The sequence below is a fragment of the Oncorhynchus mykiss genome, chromosome 5 (assembly GCF_057628025.1).
Source record: "Oncorhynchus mykiss isolate SJ-2025 chromosome 5, ASM5762802v1, whole genome shotgun sequence".
Taxonomy (NCBI): domain Eukaryota; kingdom Metazoa; phylum Chordata; class Actinopteri; order Salmoniformes; family Salmonidae; genus Oncorhynchus; species Oncorhynchus mykiss.
Window position 1 is genome coordinate 9714850 of NC_143026.1, and position 20701 is coordinate 9735550.

The following is a 20701-nucleotide window of genomic DNA, read 5'->3' on the forward strand; positions in this document are numbered from 1 at the left end:
CTTCCCAGAAGAGTAGAGGCTGTGACAGCAACAAAAGGAGGACCAACTCCATATTAATCCCCATGATTTTGGAATGAGATGTTCGACGAGCAGGTGTCCACATATTTTTGGTAACGTTGTATATTTCAACAAAATAATGTTTCAGGAATACTAAATCTTATCTGTTTCGAACTATACAAATGATTTCAGAACAATCTGAGATGGGGGGTGGCGAAATGCTATTTCTTGTGCTTTTTGTGGTGGAATGACTCCGGCTTGAAATCAAATGCCCATGTAAATGACAACAGTGAAACAGTCTGTGCAAAAGTGCTATAACGTGTAGTACTTCGTAGCGTTCTAAAACTGGGTGAGCAATCAAATAAACACAAAAATATTATCATCTACACCTTATTCCACAGTCTGCCAGCATAATACAACAATTATTTTCTAAACTTTGTGGAATAGGGCTGTTTTAATAAAAGCTCTATCAAAAATGTCTGGAAAGGTCCAAAAGGATTATCTAAAATGCATAAAAATACAGAAAAGCTACAAAGGCTGGCTTAAGAAAACTACAAAAAAAACGTATTCAACGACAATATTCATAACCAAATTACAATAAAGTATTTGTAGACAACTGTTTGAAGAGTGTAATATGGCTACAAAACCAGGGATGTGGTCAATTCCATTTAAATTAAGTCAATTTCGGAATTAAACTGAAATTCCAATTCCAATTTATAATTGAAATGGAATGGACCCCAACACTGAATAATATGGTTGTTAAGTGGAGACGCCAAAATGTAGACATTAGTGGAGACACTTTACTAGTTTTGAAGGGAGCATTAAGTTTGCTAGCAAAGAGCGATGCGGTAGCTAACCAACTGTAAATACGTTCATTGTTTCGCCCCAAAGTTAGCCAGCTAGCTAAGTTAATTAGCCAGTTAGCTTAAGATATTTACAGATAGTTAGCAACCGTTCACACACTTTTACTTGCTACCTGTCGTGTCAAAAACATATCCCGAAAAAATGACGAGGTGTCTCCTCCAGCTGTGATCTACTTTCCAAGCATATTACAACATATGCGCTTTACAGCTAGCTACAGTAACTACAGGAACAAAGTTTTACATTTTAAAATGTTATTTGTAATACAAATTCCAAAAAAATTGTAAATTTTCCCAAAAAATAAATCACGGATGATTTAAATTGATTGAAGGTAAACTGTGATTGAGGGCCAAGTCCTTACTTGAGATCTGCACACGCAACTGTTTGAGATAAAAGCTAAATGTTTAGTTGCATCTTAGTTACGTGTGCAGATGTCCGGTTCGGATTCTAGCCATAAGAAATTGTTTGCATGAGTAATTTATTATTATTTTTAAATGTAGTAATGAATGAAATAATGGATGTTCACACCTCATCGTCTAGCTAAATCGATATAGTACAAGATTTCTGAGACAGGAATATTTGACCCGCAATTAATTTGAATTGAAAGTAAGATACTTTAATAAGATATTGATTATTAAAAGAAGTTATGAGGGGGATCAGTACTGAGTGCAACATTGTGCACAACTCCGGAAAAATACGTCTTATTTTGTATGAATAAACCTTAAATTCCCTACCAAAACAATGGACTTCACCATATTAACAAAAAATATGGATTATTACAATTTATTCTCCCAATAACATGAATTATGTTTCTGTCCAAAAACACAATATGGTAAATTAGAGGGACCGACACAAAGTGTCAGAATACATTCATGTATTTCCTATTGAAATACACAGGAGGAAATTACAGGATTCCTTTAGAGAAATGAGCAAGGGTTCATCTTTTTTTTTTTTTTTTAAAGATGTGTGTGCGTGTTTGCACATACCATCTAAGAAGCCAGAAGAGGTCAGCTTTTTACGGTGCGCGCGAGCATAATCTTGTAGGTTAGGTGCACTGGAGGAGGCCCCGAGCACCATGGTGCTAAAGAGACCAGCGCAATGAGACCCTGGTGGGAGTTAAGAGAAGATACATACAACAACCATTTGGTCCACACCATTGGAATGCATGCAGCATGCATTTCTAGGAGATTCTTGCCACAAAAAAGACCCTGTGCAGCCTCATAAGAGCCTTCACATAATGACAGTAATGTCACTTGGCATGAGGATGGCCTTGTGGGAGGGGGAGGAGGGGTGGTGTAATTCCTAACTTTTGGGCCGACATTATAGACCTGGGTAAATTGTAAAAACCTTCCTAGGAGCAATGTTATATCTCCGAGTTGTTGACCAAAACCTTTGTTACTAAACTTGCACTTGAAAATGCTTGTAATTTAACGACTGCCTCAACCTACTTGTAAAACATGTAAGTGCGTTGTTCGATTATTTATTGCCCTCCCCTACACAACAAATATTTCTGCTAAACATAGACAGAAACACATCCTATCTTTGACCGCCAATATCTTAATATATCAATATACAGTACAAATACAAGTTAGCAATTGTTACAACCTAGCCAAGCAAGGATAAAAAACAACAACTTTTAAACTACTTATTAGGCCGAAATATTTAAATCATATTGAGTTATAGTTTGCTAATTGCAGGTTAATGTAATTGTGCCTCAATACATTTAAATGATGCGTAAACGTGATGTGCCAAATCTGTGATTTTGTGCATTATCATAGGGTAAGCCATTAGAATAAAATGACTCAAATTATTGCAGCCATATGTGATAGATTCTCCATGAGCTGGTCCGGGGTCATTATTGCGCATTCATTCTAAAATGGGAGGGTAAGAATTTGAATGAAGAAAACTGATCAGAGATCAGCGCTGCCTTCTTTCAATCTTTTCGGTATTGACACATGCTCTCGACGAGTGTTATCTACCTGGTGTCATGGGAAACGCATGTAAAGATGCACTTGGCGAATGTTATCTACATGGTGTCATGGGAAACGCATGTAAAGATGCACTTGGCGAGTGTTAGCTACCTGGTGTTATGGGAAACACATGTAAAGATGCACTTGGCGAGTGTTATTCACGTGGTGTTTTGGGTAACGCATGTAAAGATGCACTTGGCGAGTGTTATTCACGTGGTGTTTTGGGTAACGCATGTTACAGCTTCTTCGGTCGTTATGAACGATGCATAGTTAGAACATTGGTAAAAGCCTCATTTCCAACGCAATCGGGAAACCTGATCCAGGTCACTGCAAGTTGATAACTACGTCCTCTAACCACTAGGCTATTATACAGTTGCTACGTATCTTGATGACTGTCATCTTCATTGCACAGCTAATTATGAGCCAAGAACCTGGTACGATACACAGGCATAAACTACTAACTACTAGATACCATCACAAATAATACGATCAAAATTAAGATAAATAATAACAATACAAACATGATAGTTTGTAATATCAAAGCGTTACTTAGTGATACAAAAATATCAAAACTGAAGAAAAAAGTGAAAGAAAAGAATGAAGGTGTAGGACAGCCATTTCTAAAATGGTAGCCAGCAACAAATCCCTAATATTTTGATAAGAATTTGCTGTGGCTACAACATTTTAGGTCACTAAGGACATTACCAGCATGTATGAGAAATTGAGTCAGCACTGTATTAGTTGTGTGGCAAAAATCTTTGTCTAAAGTATGCTTAACAGCTTGTTGACAGTATTACTTGGTCAAACAAGCTCCACAACACAGATGTAGTAATTGATTGTTAATTGTGAAGAGAGCAGCCAGTGTATGACACTTCAGGTGCTTGAGGCTCCGTCAACACAAAGCAAAGATTTGAGATGCGTCAGAAAACATACAGTACAGAACAAATCTGACATCATTAAAAAAAAATCATTGCATTGCAAAAGTTACTTCCAATATTTGCCCTCACGTTGAAGTTGTGCTGAAGTAATGTGAAGACACTAAAACATTTGAAAACTAGGGATATAATGAAACATCTAAATCACATTCTTTAAAAAAAAAGAACATTTTCATTTTTTTTTTTACATTTCTTAATAATATAAAGTGATAAATTGGAGCTAATTTGTTTCAAACGTCCTAAAAGCAGTGATTATGCTTACCTACTCCTGGGGTGAGTTTGTGTTCAGAGTATAGTCTACCAGGTCGCTGTGCATGGGCATTGTTCTCTGACAGAACCTAGAGGAGAAAACAAAAAACTATAATTACCACATTTCACTGAAACTCGTCCACAACCTCACTGAAACGGATGCCTTTTTCTGGAAAGACATGTCAATAAGCAGCAGAGGGAAATGGTAGTGCAGACGCCAACAAAGACTAATCAGCAGAAGAAAAGAAAGATGAACATGCAACATCCCTATGGCCACACGAAGTCCATGCCACGTGAGAGGTTGGACATTACGGAGGACACAGCGGGTGAGAAGAGATGCAGGAGTTGAGGGACGAGGATGGACGTGGCAACAGTTTGCAGAAAATCAGGTTTCAAACAATCAAGACTGCACAACTTTAACCAAGATACACATTACACCCGTGTTAAAGAAAAAAAAGTCAAAGTGAAGACAAAACACGAAGAAAGAAGTTGAGTTTGGTGTTCTCATTTTCCCATCCAAGATGTTAATATCTCCGTTTCGTGCACGGACAACAACAAAAAAACGAGACAAACTTGAAATGAGCGGATCCTCTGCCTTTTTTTTAGGGGGGGGGGGGGTGAAGGGAGGTAGAGGTGGAGTGGGGCGGACCTCACAGCAGGATCCTGGTCTGTGTCAGTGGATTGAAAGGTCATGAGAGCACGAAGACAATGAGCACACTGTGAGCCCATTCTCACACCTCACATGGCTCACCTGGAGGACCAGGAAGGGTAACCCCCTGTCTAGTAGGGCAGAAGACCCATCTTAGTGACTAAAACCAACCAGGCTCCATACAGAAACCCCACATTACAGGAAGTGGTGGGTTTATTTTGTATTTATTTAACCCTTATTTTACCAGGTGAGATGACAGAGAACATGTTCTCATTTACAGCAATCACCTGGGGAATAGTTACAGGGGAGGTGTGGACAAGCCAATAAAAGCTTCTTCTAGCACTGACCTAGCCTGCTGTGAGTTTGGCTGAGAGATAAGAGTTTCTCGGAAAGTCTGAGGCAAATATACATAAAATTGTCCATCATTGTATGTTCGCCTACAATGATGCCTTTTCTAATTATGTACAGTAGGGTATAGCCTATACGCTACAGTTGTAGTAAATGACATCAGTGTGATGTAAATGTAGGTGGTTAGGTACTGTACAGACGGTGTGATGAAGACATTCAAGTGCCGCCACACATACAGCCATAATATAAGCACCTTTAACTCAGTCACGTGTCCTCTGACAGCAAATACATTATACTATAATACATACTATTATAATATTCTTTAATACATACATATTATTATAATATACAGTGTTCAGACCCCCATGACTTTTCACACATTTTGTTACAGCTTTATTCTGAAATTGATTAAAATCGTTTTTTTTCTTCTCTCAATCTACACACAACACACCATAATGACCAAAAAAATAATGAAATAACAGTTACATAAGTATTCAGACCCTTTACTCAGTACTTTGTTGAATCACCTTTGGCAACGTTTACAGCCTCAAGTCTTCTTGGGTATGACGCTACAAGCATGGCACACCTGTATTTGGGGAGTTTCTCCCATTCTTCTCTACAGATTCTCTCAAGCTCTGTCAGGTTGGATGGGGAGCATCGCTGCACAGCTATTTTCAGTTCTCTCCAGAGATGTTCGATCGGGTTCAAGTCCGGGCTCTGGCTGGGCCACTCAAAGACATTCAGACACTTGTCCCAAACCCACTCTTGCGTTGTCTTGGCTGTGCACTTAGGGTCATTGTCCTGTTGGAAGGTGAACCTTCACCCCAGTTTATATCAAGGATCTCTCTGAACTTTGCGCCATTCATCTTTCCCTCAATCCTGACTAGTCTCTCAGTCCCTGCCGTTGAAAAACATGACAACATGATGCTGCCACCACCATGCTTCACCGTAGGGATGGTGCCATGTTTCCGCCAGACACTTGGCATTCAGGCCAAAGAGTTCCATCTTGGTTTCATCAGACCAGAGAATCTTGTTTCTCATAGTCTAAGAGTCCTTAAAGTGCCCTTTGGCAAACTCCAAGTGGGCTGTCATATGCTTTTTACTGAGTAGTGGCTTCCGTCTGGCCACTCTCCCATAAAGGCCTGATTGGTGGAGTGCTGCAGAGATGGTTGTCCTTCTGGAAGGTTCTCCCATCTACACAGAGAAACGCTGGAGCTCTGTCAGAGTGACCATAGGGTTTTTGGTCACATCCCTGACCAAGGCCCTTCTCCCCCGATTGCGCAGTTTGGCAGGACAGCCAGCTCTGGGGAGAGTCTTGAACTTCTTCCACTTAAGGATGACAAGGCCACTGGGGACCATCTAAGCTGCAGAAAAGTTTTGGTACCCTTCCCCAGATCTGTGCCTCAACAATAATATCTCGGAGCTCTACGAACAATTTCTTCAACCTCATTGCTTGGTTTTTGCTCTGACATGCACTGTCAAATGTGGGACCTTATACAGAAAGATGTGTTTCCAAATCGGGTGCGTTTTCCTTTCCAAATCATGTCCAATCAATTGAACTTACCACAGTTGGACTCCAATCAAGTTGTAGAAACATCAAGGATGATCAATGGAAACAGGACGCACTGGAGCTCAATTTCAAATCTCATAACAAACGGTCTGAATACTTCAGTAAATAAGTTTGGTTTAATTTTTTTATAAATTTGCAAAAAAATTAAACGCTTTTGCTTTATCATTATGGGGTAGTGTGAGTAGATGGACAAAAACATTTTTTATATATAAAAAAAATCAATTTTAGAATGAGGCTGTAAACGTAACAATGTGGAGAAAGGGAAGGGGTCTGAATACTTTCAGAATGCACTGTTTAATATACTATAATACATACTATTATAATATATGATATAATACATACTATTATACACACACACACATATATATATTCTATAATACATACTATTATTGATCACTGCTATAATTGAAAGATATCACCTTTCAATATATGATTTAGTGTCAACCTTAGACCTGCTTTAAATATTCACACTGCATTCCCCCTTTATAGGATGACTTCAATGGCCCTATCGTTAATATAATCTGGTCAAAAGTATAAAATACAGCCAATTTCACATTCAAATCTGGTTGTGTCCATTTGGCAAATGGGGTGAGAAATGTAGTTGAAATAGCCTGCTTTACATTTGATTTGAGCAAAGCAGTGACCCATTAGAAAAGAGTGTGTTAAATTCCATCGCAGCCGAGTTGGGCCAAATTTCTTGGAGGCATAAGCGGCAGGCAAGCTTAGGACGGACATCCCACCCCAAACAGATCTCCAAAATCTGCATGTTAGTTAGTCACACTAGCCACTCTGATAGTGGCCCAGATTATTGTTCAAATTCTCACTCAACAGCAAATCCGAGCGAGTCGCGAAGGACAGCTAATGTCTGTTTCAGCAGATTAATATAAAGAGTGGTCTTTACCTAGTCTCTTAGATGGATGAAAAGAACGACACCAAACTGTGCAGACAGACTGGTTCGATTATGGCTTTTCTTGTTGGCAAAACGTAAAAATGCATGACAAAAGAAAGACATACATTCTGTTGTTCAAGTTATGAATATAGTGGAATATAGAGTATTGATACCAATATAGTGGAATATAGAGTATTGATACCAATATAGTGGAATATAGAGTATTGATACCAATATAGTGGAATATTGAGTATTGATACCAATATAGTGGAATATAGAGTATTGATACCAATATAGTGGAATATAGAGTATTGATACCAATATAGTGGAATATAGAGTACCAGTCAAAGGTTTGGACACACCTACTCATCCCAGGCTTCTACTTTATGTTTTACTATTTTATATATTGTAGAATAATAGTGAAGACATCAGAACTATGAAATAACACACATGGAATCATGTAGTAAACAAAAATGTGTTATATTTGAGATTCTTCAAAGTAGCCATCCATTGCCTTGACTGCTTTGCACACTCTTGGCATTCTCTCAACCGGCTTCATGAGGTAGTCACCTGGAATGCATTTCAATTAGCAGATGTGCCTTGTTAAAAGTTAATTTGTTGTGACAAGGTAGGGGGGGTATACAGAATATAGCTCTATGTGGTAAAAGACCAAGTTCATATTATGGCAAGAACAGCTCAAATAAGCAAAGAGAAACAACAGTCCATCATTACTGAAATGAAGGTCAGTCAATGTGGAAAATGTCAAGAACTTTGAAAGTATCTTCCAAGTACAGTCACAAAAACCATCAAGCTCTTTGATGAAACTGGCTCTGATTAGGATCTCCACAGGAAAGGAAGACCCAGAGTTTCCTCAGCTGCAGAGGAAACTCTGGGTTACCAGCCTCAGAAATTACAGCCCAAATAAATGCTTCACAGAGTTCAAGTTACAGACATCTCAACATCAAGTATAAAATATATTTAGATTTGTTTAACACTTTTTTGGTTACTACATGATTCCATATGTGTTATTTCAAAGTTTTGACGTCTTCACTATTATTCTACAATGTAGAACATAGTAAAACAATTAAGAAAAACCCTTGAATGACTAAGTGTGTCCAGACGTTTGACTGGTACTGTATTTCACACAGCCATCATTGAAAGAGTCCATGAGCAGGTAGGTATTTGATAAAAAAATGTTTTTAAAATATATTTACCCGGGGAACAACAAAACAGGGAGAAACCTCAACAAAGATGAAACCAGGGAGAGAGCCACAGACAGTGTCTCATTAGCTGGTTGGTGCTAAGCACTTTAGGTGTACCTCTAGTAGACATTGTGGCCACATTGTGAGGAAAGTGTGAATTCCACCAAGGCAGCAGAGCAACAACGTTAGTTGCAAAATATATATATATATTTTTTAAATACAGTGCAAAATGAGTATCCCATAGCCAGCAATCTTTGAATTGCAATGCTATTACAATTTAAGACACTAAAATGTAACCTTGTTTCAAGAGTTATCATCTTCACTGTATGGACCCAATGAACCGAATGACCCCCCCAAAAAATGAAAGACAAAAAGGAATCATTCTTCCCAGTACCATTTAGGTTGTTTTTTTTTAATTATGAAAATGGCACCCATTTTTTGAAATTGCGAATAGGGGTAAAAATGGCATCTTTACATCAATCTGCTGATTAGGTGTCCTTGCTGACCGCAGCAGTGTTTTTAAGTGCACATGAACAAGAGTAGGTGTCATCTGTTTGTGTGGATAATAAATTAAAATGGGTAAAAACCTGTTGCCATGAGCCAAAAATACTGGATGTGAAAGCCAGTGATTTGGGGGAGACAGGGGAGGAAGTGATTTGGTCCCCTGATCTGCGTCTTCGACGCCCAGTACCAACACCACAGGTGTAATGAAGCCAGGTACCAATAGAGTCAGGGCTAGACACACTCAGGGGGCTCTCTTCCTGGAAGTGAGAGAGGGGGCAGAAACAGCACAGTCATGCAACATTACAAAAAAAAAAAGAACAGTCTCCAGCTAATGTATGTGTGTCCCATCAACATTCACAAGTAGGAACTGTTTTTTTGTTTAGGTTTGGTATAATGTATCGTCATACTTTGCCAGCTGCGGTCTTGATAAAGTCTGGCTGCAATGGGGACTAAAAGGAAAGTTAAAAAAACACACACAAAAAAGGAGAAAGATCAATGTACTAGCAATTGTTAGACTGTCCATTTCCGGGTCACATTGACATGCAGGTCAATTCTGTGATCCTGGCACAAGTTCGTTAATCAGATAATTAACAATCAATACATACATTTTAAAGTAAATGTAGCCCTGGGCAACTTTAGCTGATGTGTGTAGACTGTTCTCTCAGCATTAGTGTCAGCATACAGCTGGTGTAATGTATTAGGTCAAGTTAAATCACCAAACAGTGTACTGCCAACACCATGTGATAATGTGAAAGACCAGTGACTATAATACAGTGGGTGAGGAGGGACAATCTACACTATAATACAGTGGGTGAAGGACAATATTCCCTACAATACAGTGGGTGAGGGACAATTTTACTACAATACAGTGGGTGAGGGACAATTTCACTATAATACTGTGGGTGAGGGACAATTTCACTACAATACTGTGGGTGAGGGACAATTTCACTACAATACTGTGGGTGAGGGACAATTTCACTACAATACTGTGGGTGAGGGACAATTTCACTACAATACAGTGGGTGAGGGACAATCTTCACTACAATACAGTGGGTGGGGGACAATCTTCACTATAATACTGTGGGTGGGGGACAATATTCCCTACAATACAGTGGGTGAGGAGGGACAATATTCCCTACAATACAGTGGGTGAGGAGGGACAATCTACACTACAATACAGTGGGTGAGGGACAATATTCACTATAATACTGTGGGTAAGGCACAATATTCACTATTAGCCAAAAGATGTACAGAGATAGTTGCTTTTGTAATATATACCCTTAAAAGCCAGCAGTATTACATTGACATTTTAGTCATTTAGCTGACGCTCTTATCCAGAACAATTAGGGTTAAGTGCTGTGCTCAAGGGCACATTGACAGATATTTCACCTAGTCGGCTCAGGGATTTGAACCAGCGACCTTTCGGTTACTGGCCCAACACTCTAAACCACTAGGCTACCTGCCACCAGTTATGACAACGTAATCAACAATTCAAGTTAAAAATATACTCTTGTTGAGTTGATTTTAACACTTACACGGGTATATAGTGAATGCAACACAATAACCAGTGTTGGTCAATATACATCTTCAACTATTTACAGTTAGCTTTTAATACTGTACTTTCAGAGTTTCTAACATTTTCGAAAGTCTAACATTAGCTCGGTGTAGTGTGGAACAACACGGACACCGTGTTAATTTTAACCCTATGAGAGTTGATTTAACATTTGTAATTTTGCTGTGCAACTGGTGAATTTGAAACATAGGGGTTGCTGTTTGGCAAAAGTGATGGTACACGCTGCTTGCAGAACATTTCCTTGTGATCTGAAGGAAACAAACGTAAATAGAAATGTGGCACTCTTATGCACATGCAAGGTGTCCTGTGGGGGGTGTGACTTAGTGCATTACTGAAGTATATGCAATGGAGATTAGAAGGTGCAGTAGATATGAATTTAGCAAATAACATTGACTTCTAGACAACAACAAAATTATTATTACAAAATATTTATCATTACTTATAACCTGAGTGACTGCATCAAGCTGAATTTTATAAAGGTAAAGTGTAGAATGCAGATGTAAAAATGAGCAAATTTCTTCTAAGAACGTGTATTGGTGACCACCACTTAAAATTAAAAATTGATTAGTTTCTACAACATTTTCAAAGACCAGTAGTTACCATGCACTCACCACACTCAGCAACATACAGCAATGTTTTGTGTGTGGGTGGGTACACAGAAATAGATTTCAATATTACATAAAAAAATAAATTAAATATATCAACATGAATATATACAGACATAGATCTGAATATTGCAAGCAAAGAAGTTGAAGATCCAGATAAAAACAAAGTTTCAAATTACAGGAAACAACTTTCAGAGGTGAGTTTGCTGAAAGCTTCATAGCTAACGTGGCACTTCATTTCTCTCAACGACCAAGGCCAACGCTACTTGTAGAATAGCAAAGTGCTTCCTTTGAGGACTTTTGTGTGTTCATGCAAAGATGGACCATCAAAGATACACTACTGTTCAAAAGTTTGGGGTCACTTAGAAATGTCCTTGTTTATGAAAGAAAAGCACATTTTTTGTTCATTAAAATAACATCAAATTGATCAGAAATACAGTGTAGACATTGTTAATGACTATTGTAGCAGGAAACGGCAGATTTTGTATGGAATATCTACATAGGCGTACAGAGGCCCATTATCAGCAACAATCACTCCTGTGTTCCATTGGCACGTTGTGTTAGCTAATCCAAGTTTATCATTTAAAAAGGCTAATTGATCTCATACAACGCTGTGTACTACTCCCTTCACAGAACAGCGCAAACTGGCTGTAACCAGAATAGAAAGAGGAGTGGAAGGCCCCGATGCACAACTGAGCAAGAGGACAAGTACATTAGTGTGTCTAGTTTGAAAAACAGACGCCTCACAAATCTTCAATTGGCAGCTTCATTAAATAGTACCCGCAAAACACCAGTCTCAACGTCAGCAGTGAAGAGGCGACTCCGGGATGCTGGCCTTCTAGGCAGAGTTGCAAAGAAAAAGCCATATCTCAGACTGGCCAATAAAAATAAAGGATTAAGACGGGCAAAAGAACACAGACACTGGACAGAGGAATTCTGCCTAGAAGGCCAGCATCCCGAAGTCGCCACTTCACTGTTGACGTTGAGACTGGTGTTTTGCAGGTACTATTTAATGAAGCTACCAGGTGAGGAGTTGTGAGGTTTCTGTTTCTCAAACTAAACACAATATACTTGTCCTCTTTCTCAGTTGTGCACCGGGGCCTGCCACTCTTTCTATTCTGGTTAGAGCCAGTTTGCGCTGTTCTGTGAAGGGAGTAGTACACCGTGTTGTACGAGTTCTTCAGTTTCTTGGCAATTTCTTGCATGGAATAGTCTTCATTTCTCAGAACATGAATAGACTGACGAGTTTCAGAAAAAAGTATTTGTTTCTGGACATTTTCAGCCTGTAATCGAACCCACAAATGATAATGCTCCAGACACTCAACTAGTCTAAAGAAGGCCAGTTTTATTGCTTATTTAATCAGAACAACAGTTTTCAGCTGTGCTAACATAATTGAAAAAGGGTTTTCTAATGATCAATTAGCCTTTTAAAATGATAAACTCTGATTAGCTAATACAACATGCCATTGGAACACAGGAGTGATGGTTGCTGATAATGGGCCTCTGTACACCTATGTAGATATTCCATTAAAAATCTGCCGTTTCCAGCTACAATAGTAATTTACAACATTAACAACGTCTACACTGTATTTCTGATCAATTTGATGTTATTTTAATGGACAAAAAAATGGCTTTTCTTTCAAGAACAAGGACATTTCTAAGTGACCCCAAACGTTTGAAAGGTAGTGTACATTTTACAATTGTTACTTGCTCGCGGCTGGGCTATTGAGAGAAGGTAGTCACACCAGCATTGTTTTGAGACCTTAAAAATCACTCCTTGTTCTAATTGTAATGGTATATTACTGTAATAAGTAACACAGTAAGCTTACATTCCAAAGGGGGCTGGTGACTCATCAGGTGACCCCTTTCAGTGCACATTGTTATTCTGTTGCATAGCTCTGCTGTAAACATACAACACTACACAGTACTAACCCAAAAACCAATTCAAGCCAATTACATGCAAGAGCAGTACCACTAACCAGGCATTTTTATCACCAATGTAGCTAGCAGGTGACTATCATAGTGTACGTTTGTTGTGACACTTTACAACTCTTATACAGTCTATCCTGTATACCACCTGTGTATTCTGAACTGGACCTGAAGGTGGCACTTACTTCCACAGAGCCAATCTTTTTGGAGCGGGGCAGTGGGCACTTTCTGTTGATGTAGATGGGGTCAGACACCAGTGGCCTGAACATCATTAGGGCTGCTCGGTCCGGCTCGTCCCGCTTGGCGTTGGCGGCGGCCAACTCCTCGTCGTTGTCTTCCTTAGACTTCTTCTTGGATCCCTCGTTCTGGAGATGACAGGGATACGATTGGTAGAACATCATGTATAAGGGAAAAGAAGGTTATAGTCCACTTTAAACCATGAGAAAAAGAAATAAGATGATTTCAGAGGTTTGGAAAAAAAAGATTTAGAATTCCTGATTATTCAGAAAAACACACAATGGAGTAAAAAAACTAACAGGATATAGGCTCATTCATGTTGCCTCTAAGATTAACTACTTCCTGTCAAGATGTGAGTAAGCCGAATACTAATATTAACTACACAACTCACACCCATAAAACACTTTTAACCTCAATAAGCGTTTCTATCAACTTTTTCCCAGTAACTACATCAGCATTCACCATACGCCACCCTAAAAGTGGTTACACAGTTCTACAAAGACATGCATCTAATGAGACACACACACATGGTTTCTTCAGATACTGGGACCCCGTACCTCTCGAGAAGCTGGTCTGTAGCCAAACCCTGAGGGCAGGTTTTTGTCGTCCTCACAGCCCTTGGCTCCCGGGCTGAAATGCAGCTCCACGTGGAAGCGCTCCTCAGACGAAGGGTCCTAGAGTAATGGTACAATGGTTCTGGTAATAATAAGGTGGCAGGCAACGTGGCGTGTGTTGGGCCAGTAACCGAAAGGTTGCTAGTTTGAATCCGAGAACCGACGAGGTGAAAAAAAATATGTTGATGTGCCCTTGAGCCCTAATTTTCTACAGGGCAGTCGTTGATAATGGCAGACTCCGGCCGTGACCCCAATCTCCGAGGAGAAGTTGGGAAATGCGGAAAAAAAATAAACATTTCCAATTCACACATGCGTATAATACACACTTGTACATGTGTGAAATAGGACAAATAATAAGCACCCACCTAACTATTATTATATTAATATTATAATAACCTTGGTGTTACCCTCAAAAACATACCACAAAACAAGTAGAGATGAACGCGCATTGTTACCTCTATGACCCATAATACTGAGCGTCATAATACTGAGCGCCATTAGTATGACAACTTCCTCAGTAAATAGATATAGATCCATTCTATATCGGCTATGAAAATAAAATCTGGTTCTACTCCAACAATCCCACTTACAGTGGCTGTGTGATGACTCAGCTGGTGTCAGCAGCTGAGTCAGGCTGCTAGTTAACATAACCAAAACCCACAGGCATATACTTGGACCTTACAGTACCTTGTTAGGGTCCTCGTAAAGCATGATTACAATCTGTGTCATGTAGTTCAGTTCGCTGACCACCTTGAGGTACTCCATGGCCCTCTTCCATTGGTCATCTTTGGTCTCCTGGGATTTGAGCAACAGTTAAATATGGGATTCAGACATATTTAAGCCATATTAACCACATTTTTCTGGGTAAAATGTGGTTATATTTGGTAGACAAAAAAAAAAAAAAAAACCACAAAAAAAACGTGACACATCATTTAATACATATATGCAATACACAATGTTCGGTGGATTCTAATGTGAAACATGGCCCTTTAAACTGGTTCAATAGATACAATACAGAAATGTAAACGTACGGAAGTTCAGGACCAATGTTAGAGAGGACTCACGTCACAGAAAGCTCCGTAGCGGAGGATGGAGAGCAGGGAGTGCACGTGGCTCTCACTGGTGAAGTACAGCCTGGTCCTGACATGACGCTCCGGGGACATGACTCCACGGGAATACCTGGACAACACACATGAGACAACTGCAATTGTATTTCATAGGGAGACCGATATGGATACTACTCTGAGGATGGTGACTCCACATGTTTTTTTAAAATGTATTTTTATTTAACCTTTATTTAACTTGGCAAGTCAGTTAAGAACAAATTCTTGTTTACAATGACGGCCTACACCGGCCAAACCAGGACGACACTGGGCCAATTGTGCGCCGCCCTATGGTACTACCAATCACGGCCGATTGTGATACAGCCTGGATTCGAACCAGGGTGTCTGTAGTGACGCCTCTAGCACTGAGAAGCAGTGCCTTAGAGCGCTGCACCACTCTGGAGCCCCGAGTTCGAGAAATGTCTTACACAGGGTGCAGTTTGTTGACGGTGTCGTCGTCCTGTGTCCTCTGCAGGTCGGAGCGGATCTTGCGAATGAGGGGGGTGCAGTAGCCCTTGGCTATGTCCAGCTTCTCAGGTTGAGAGATACCATACTCCTGACGGGACAGGGGTGTAAAAAAACATGTTTATTTCAACAAGAGCACAACAGTGGCCACTAAAACAAATGTCCCTTTAACCAAACACATATTACTAGTCTATCTGGTAACACTACAAGATATAAATCAAACTATTTGTCACATTCGCCAAATACAACAGGTGTAGGTAGACCTTACCGTGAAATGTTTACTTACAAGCCCTTAACCAACAGTGCAGTTCAAGAAGAGTTAAGAAAATATTTACCAAATAAACTATATCTATAAGCAGAATGTAATAGGGGCTGCCACTATTAAATCACTCCAAACTTCACCACGATGTATGGAGAGTATACTGGTGCTGTACGTCTGCTGTGCATCACTGTAGTGTCTTGGTGAAAGGCGCTAGCTACATAAATGCCAATCATAAAATCTTTGATCCAAACCTGGAACATACCTGTGGAATGACGATGTCGGCCAGGGCCTTGGACAGGCGGTAGATCTCCATAGTGTTAGACAGGTTGAGGGAGCTGTTGTGCTGCACGTCGTACTTGATGCAGTCGTAGATGTCTGGGATCTTGCTGATGTTGTAGCGGCCGTTCTTCATCCGGAAGTCCTTCTCCAGCTTGGCCCAGCGCCGCAGCATCAGATCCAGAGTCTCACTATGGTACAACTGGATGTCTAGAAAATATTTTTTTTCAAATGAACATTACACTATAGGTGCAGGACAACAAGTTGTTTGAACAATTTGAAATGTATGACATTTGAAATTCTACTGTTAAAAGGCATGTACACAAATACTGCGACTACCACATTTAGATGACAGTTTGACCAAAACATCATTCAAAATGTAGTTAAAAAAAACAAATTAAATGGTTTAATATTGTCTTTCATTCATATCCCAATAACTTTTAGATATTGTGGTAAAATATGGCATGTCAAATAATGAATAAGAACTGAGTCAAAACTACTTTATTAAGTAACTGTGAATATCAGTGTAATCTACTTTCATCTGGGACATACATTTATTTTTTTGTTGCAATTTTTACCCCCCTAATTTCATGATTACCATCTTGTGTCATCACTACCTCTTTCCCTACTGTATTTATTTTATTTATTTATTTAGCTCCTTTGCACCCCATTATTTTTATTTCTACTTTGCACATTCTTCCACTGCAAATCTACCATTCCAGTGTTTTACTTGCTTTATTGTATTTACTTTGCCACCATGGCCTTTTTTTTGCCTTTACCTCCCTTATCTCACCTCATTTGCTCACATCGGCCCTCGGAGTGTGGTGTCAGGTATATACTGTACTCTGTATCATCTACTGCATCTTTATGTAATACATGTATCACTAGCCACTTTGTTTACATACTCATCTCATATGTATATACTGTACTCAATACCATCTACTGTATCTTGCCTATGCCGCTCTGTACCATCACTGATTCATATATCTTTATGTACATATTCTTTATCCCCTTACACTTGTGTCTATAAGGTAGTAGTTTTGGAATTGTTAGCTAGATTACTTGTTGGTTATTACTGCATTGTCGGAACTAGAAGCACAAGCATTTCACATAGAGTTCAGTGTGTCAAATCGGAGGGTCTGTTGTCCGGACCTCTGGCAGTCTCTATGGGGGTGCCACAGGGTTCAATTCTTGGACCGACTCTCTTCTCTGTATACATCAATGAGGTCGCTCTTGCTGCTGGTGAGTCTCTGATCCACCTCTACGCAGACGACACCATTCTGTATACTTCCGGCCCTTCTTTGGACACTGTGTTAACAACCCTCCAGGCAAGCTTCAATGCCATACAACTCTCCTTCCGTGGCCTCCAATTGCTCTTAAATACAAGTAAAACTAAATGCATGCTCTTCAACCGATCTCTACCTGCACCTACCCGCCTGTCCAACATCACTACTCTGGACGGCTCTGACTTAGAATACGTGGACAACTACAAATACTTAGGTGTCTGGTTAGACTGTAAACTCTCCTTCCAGACCCATATCAAACATCTCCAATCCAAAGTTAAATCTAGAATTGGCTTCCTATTTCGCAACAAAGCATCCTTCACTCATGCTGCCAAACATACCCTTGTAAAGCTGACCATCCTACCAATCCTCGACTTAGGCGATGTCATTTACAAAATAGCCTCCAATACCCTACTCAACAAATTGGATGCAGTCTATCACAGTGCAATCCGTTTTGTCACCAAAGCCCCATATACTACCCACCATTGCGACCTGTACGCTCTCGTTGGCTGGCCCTCGCTTCATACTCGTCGCCAAACCCACTGGCTCCATGTCATCTACAAGACCCTGCTAGGTAAAGTCCCCCCTTATCTCAGCTCGCTGGTCACCATAGCATCTCCCACCTGTAGCACACGCTCCAGCAGGTATATCTCTCTAGTCACCCCCAAAACCAATTCTTTCTTTGGCCGCCTCTCTTTCCAGTTCTCTGCTGCCAATGGACTGGAACGAACTACAAAAATCTCTGAAACTGGAAACACTTATCTCCCTCACTAGCTTTAAGCACCAACTGTCAGAGCAGCTCACAGATTACTGCACCTGTACATAGCCCACCTATAATTTAGCCCAAACAACTACCTCTTTCCCTACTGTATTTTATTTATTTATTTATTTATTTATTTTGCTCCTTTGCACCCCATTATTTTTATTTCTACTTTGCACATTCTTCCATTGCAAAACTACCATTCCAGTGTTTTACTTGCTATATTGTATTTACCTTGCCACCATGGCCTTTTTTTGCCTTTACCTCCCTTATCTCACCTCATTTGCTCACATTGTATATAGACTTGTTTCTACTGTATTATTGACTGTATGTTTGTTTTACTCCATGTGTAACTCTGTGTCGTTGTATGTGTCGAACTGCTTTGCTTTATCTTGGCCAGGTCGCAATTGTAAATGAGAACTTCTCAACTTGCCTACCTGGTTAAATAAAGGTAAAATAAAAAAAAAAATAAAAATAAAATAAAAGGTCGCATGACATATACAGTACCAGTTAAAAGTTTGGACACACCTACTCATTCCAGGGTTTTCCTTTCTAAAACGGTGTGATGGTTTGGGGGTGCTTTGCTAGTGACACTGTCTGTGATTTATTTAGAATTCAAGGCAAACTTAACCAGCATGGCTACCACAGCATTCTTCAGCGATACGCCATCTCATCTGGTTTGCGCTTAGAGGGACTATCATTTGTTTTTCAACAGGACAATGACCCAACACACCTCCATGCTGGTTGAGAGAATGCCAAGAGTGTGCAAAGCTGTCATCAAGGCAAAAGGTGGCTACTTTGAAGAATCTCAAATATAAAATATATTTTGATTTGTTTTAACACTTTTTTGGTTACTACATGGGGAGGGAATGTTATGGTTCATTCATACTCATTAAGTGGGATGTGTCATAGAATCCAAACCAGAATCAAGGTCTCCGTTTCCTCATCCCCTCACTAACAAGCCCGTTGCTCCAAATCAGAGCTCTAACTTTCAATTCAAGCCATTGACTTAGTGACTCACGATAATGACAGGGACCTATGATCCAACTTAATTATGGATTTTAAAATGGGGTTTCAGAGCAAATTTTGGGGAGCATCCCAAAAGGCAATTTATTTCACGACAGTGCCTTTACGGGTCCTGGTCAAAGCGAGTGCACTAAAGAAGGGAATAAGGTACCATTTGGAACCATCCCTGGAGTTCATTAGTTTCAATGGGGATCTTCGCTGGAGATATGAGCAGAGTGTTTACCAGCTGACTTGGGGTCCTCCATCCTCTGTCTGATCTGCAGAGTGAGGCTCTGAATGAGAGCGTACACCTTGTCACACGTCTTCACCGGGTTCTTGATCATCTGCATGGACTTGATCAAGGAGGAGCTGGTGGTGGGTGCCAGCTGGGAACAGAAAGACAAAATACTATGAGCACTAGGAAGGGGGGAAATATTAGGGATGGTGCAGACAAAAATCACTACGGCCCACAGTCAGAGACAGGGTTTTATACATCTCTGAGCCCTGTCAGCTTATGTGTCCTGCTTGGACTATTTCATTAGGACAAGAAAAAAATGGGTCATTGGACATTTTCAAAAATAATATTTTAGCAAGAATCTATTTACAACAGTAGTACTTATAATGATCAAACGCCAATATATATTTTGTCACCGAGTGGCTTTCTCCACAACAGTCACAGACAAAATGGATCGGACAGGACAGAACTTAAGACTGCATCACATAGTCCCAACCTTCTCGTAATCTTCGGCAGTGAAGTCCCTATCTCTCTGCAGGATCTCGTGGAGACGGGCCTTGACGCGCTGCTGGCAGCTGCTGAGAGAGTCGCTGTCGCTGTCCAGCAGCCCGTTCATGTTGGCACTCTTCACCATCTGCACCAGGATTGGTGTCAGCTCGCCCTCCAGCGCCAGCAGTCCCTAAATGGATGCCACCAGATATATTTACATTTTAGTCATTCAGCAGATGCTCTTATCCAGAGTGACTTACAGGAGCAATTAGGGTTAAATGCCTTGCTCAAGGGCACATCGACAGATTATTCACCTAGTCGGCTCTGGTATTCGAAAAAGCGACCTTTTGGTTACTGGCCCAATGCTCTTAACCACTAGGCTACGTATTATAACTAGACTGACTGACTAACGAGACAACATTCTTAAAAGTACATTTCACTTCAAAAAGAAAGTGTGTGTCAGATGTTTCTATTTAGATGTCAAAAGTAGACACACATTGAGATATATCCACATTTCAGATCATCTGGTTGAGTAGATCGAGATTTGCCTCAATACAAAATTAGATGGAAAAAAGATAAGCGCCATTTAATTTCCAGATGTTATTGTGAGTTAGTATTTTCTATTCATTTGGGAAGAGGCAAATAGGCATGGGACGTGGATTTATCTTAACATTAAAAAAAAAATGTTGTG

The 20701-nt window shown here is 40.0% G+C and overlaps 1 protein-coding gene across 18 annotated transcripts in view; it reads right to left on the minus strand.

The window, feature by feature from the left end:
* Positions 1-20701, minus strand: part of ppip5k2 (diphosphoinositol pentakisphosphate kinase 2) — a 70401-nt gene that overhangs the window by 18325 nt on the left and 31375 nt on the right. For 4 of the 18 annotated variants that reach the window (XM_021601590.3, XM_021601588.3, XM_090233655.1 and 1 more), the window contains exons 17-28: positions 20018-20200; positions 19531-19672; positions 16225-16448; positions 15664-15791; positions 15197-15311; positions 14820-14927; positions 14076-14192; positions 13467-13646; positions 9582-9623; positions 9258-9431; positions 4026-4101; positions 1845-1964 (exon numbers count right to left, since the gene is read on the minus strand). In XM_021601590.3, coding sequence (XP_021457265.2) covers positions 1845-1964; positions 4026-4101; positions 9258-9431; positions 9582-9623; positions 13467-13646; positions 14076-14192; positions 14820-14927; positions 15197-15311; positions 15664-15791; positions 16225-16448; positions 19531-19672; positions 20018-20200 — 1609 coding nt within the window. The remainder of the gene's footprint in view (positions 1-1844; positions 1965-4025; positions 4102-9257; positions 9432-9581; positions 9624-13466; positions 13647-14075; positions 14193-14819; positions 14928-15196; positions 15312-15663; positions 15792-16224; positions 16449-19530; positions 19673-20017; positions 20201-20701) is intronic. The other 14 variants (XM_021601597.3, XM_090233658.1, XM_090233659.1 and 11 more) reach the window with 5 other exon arrangements.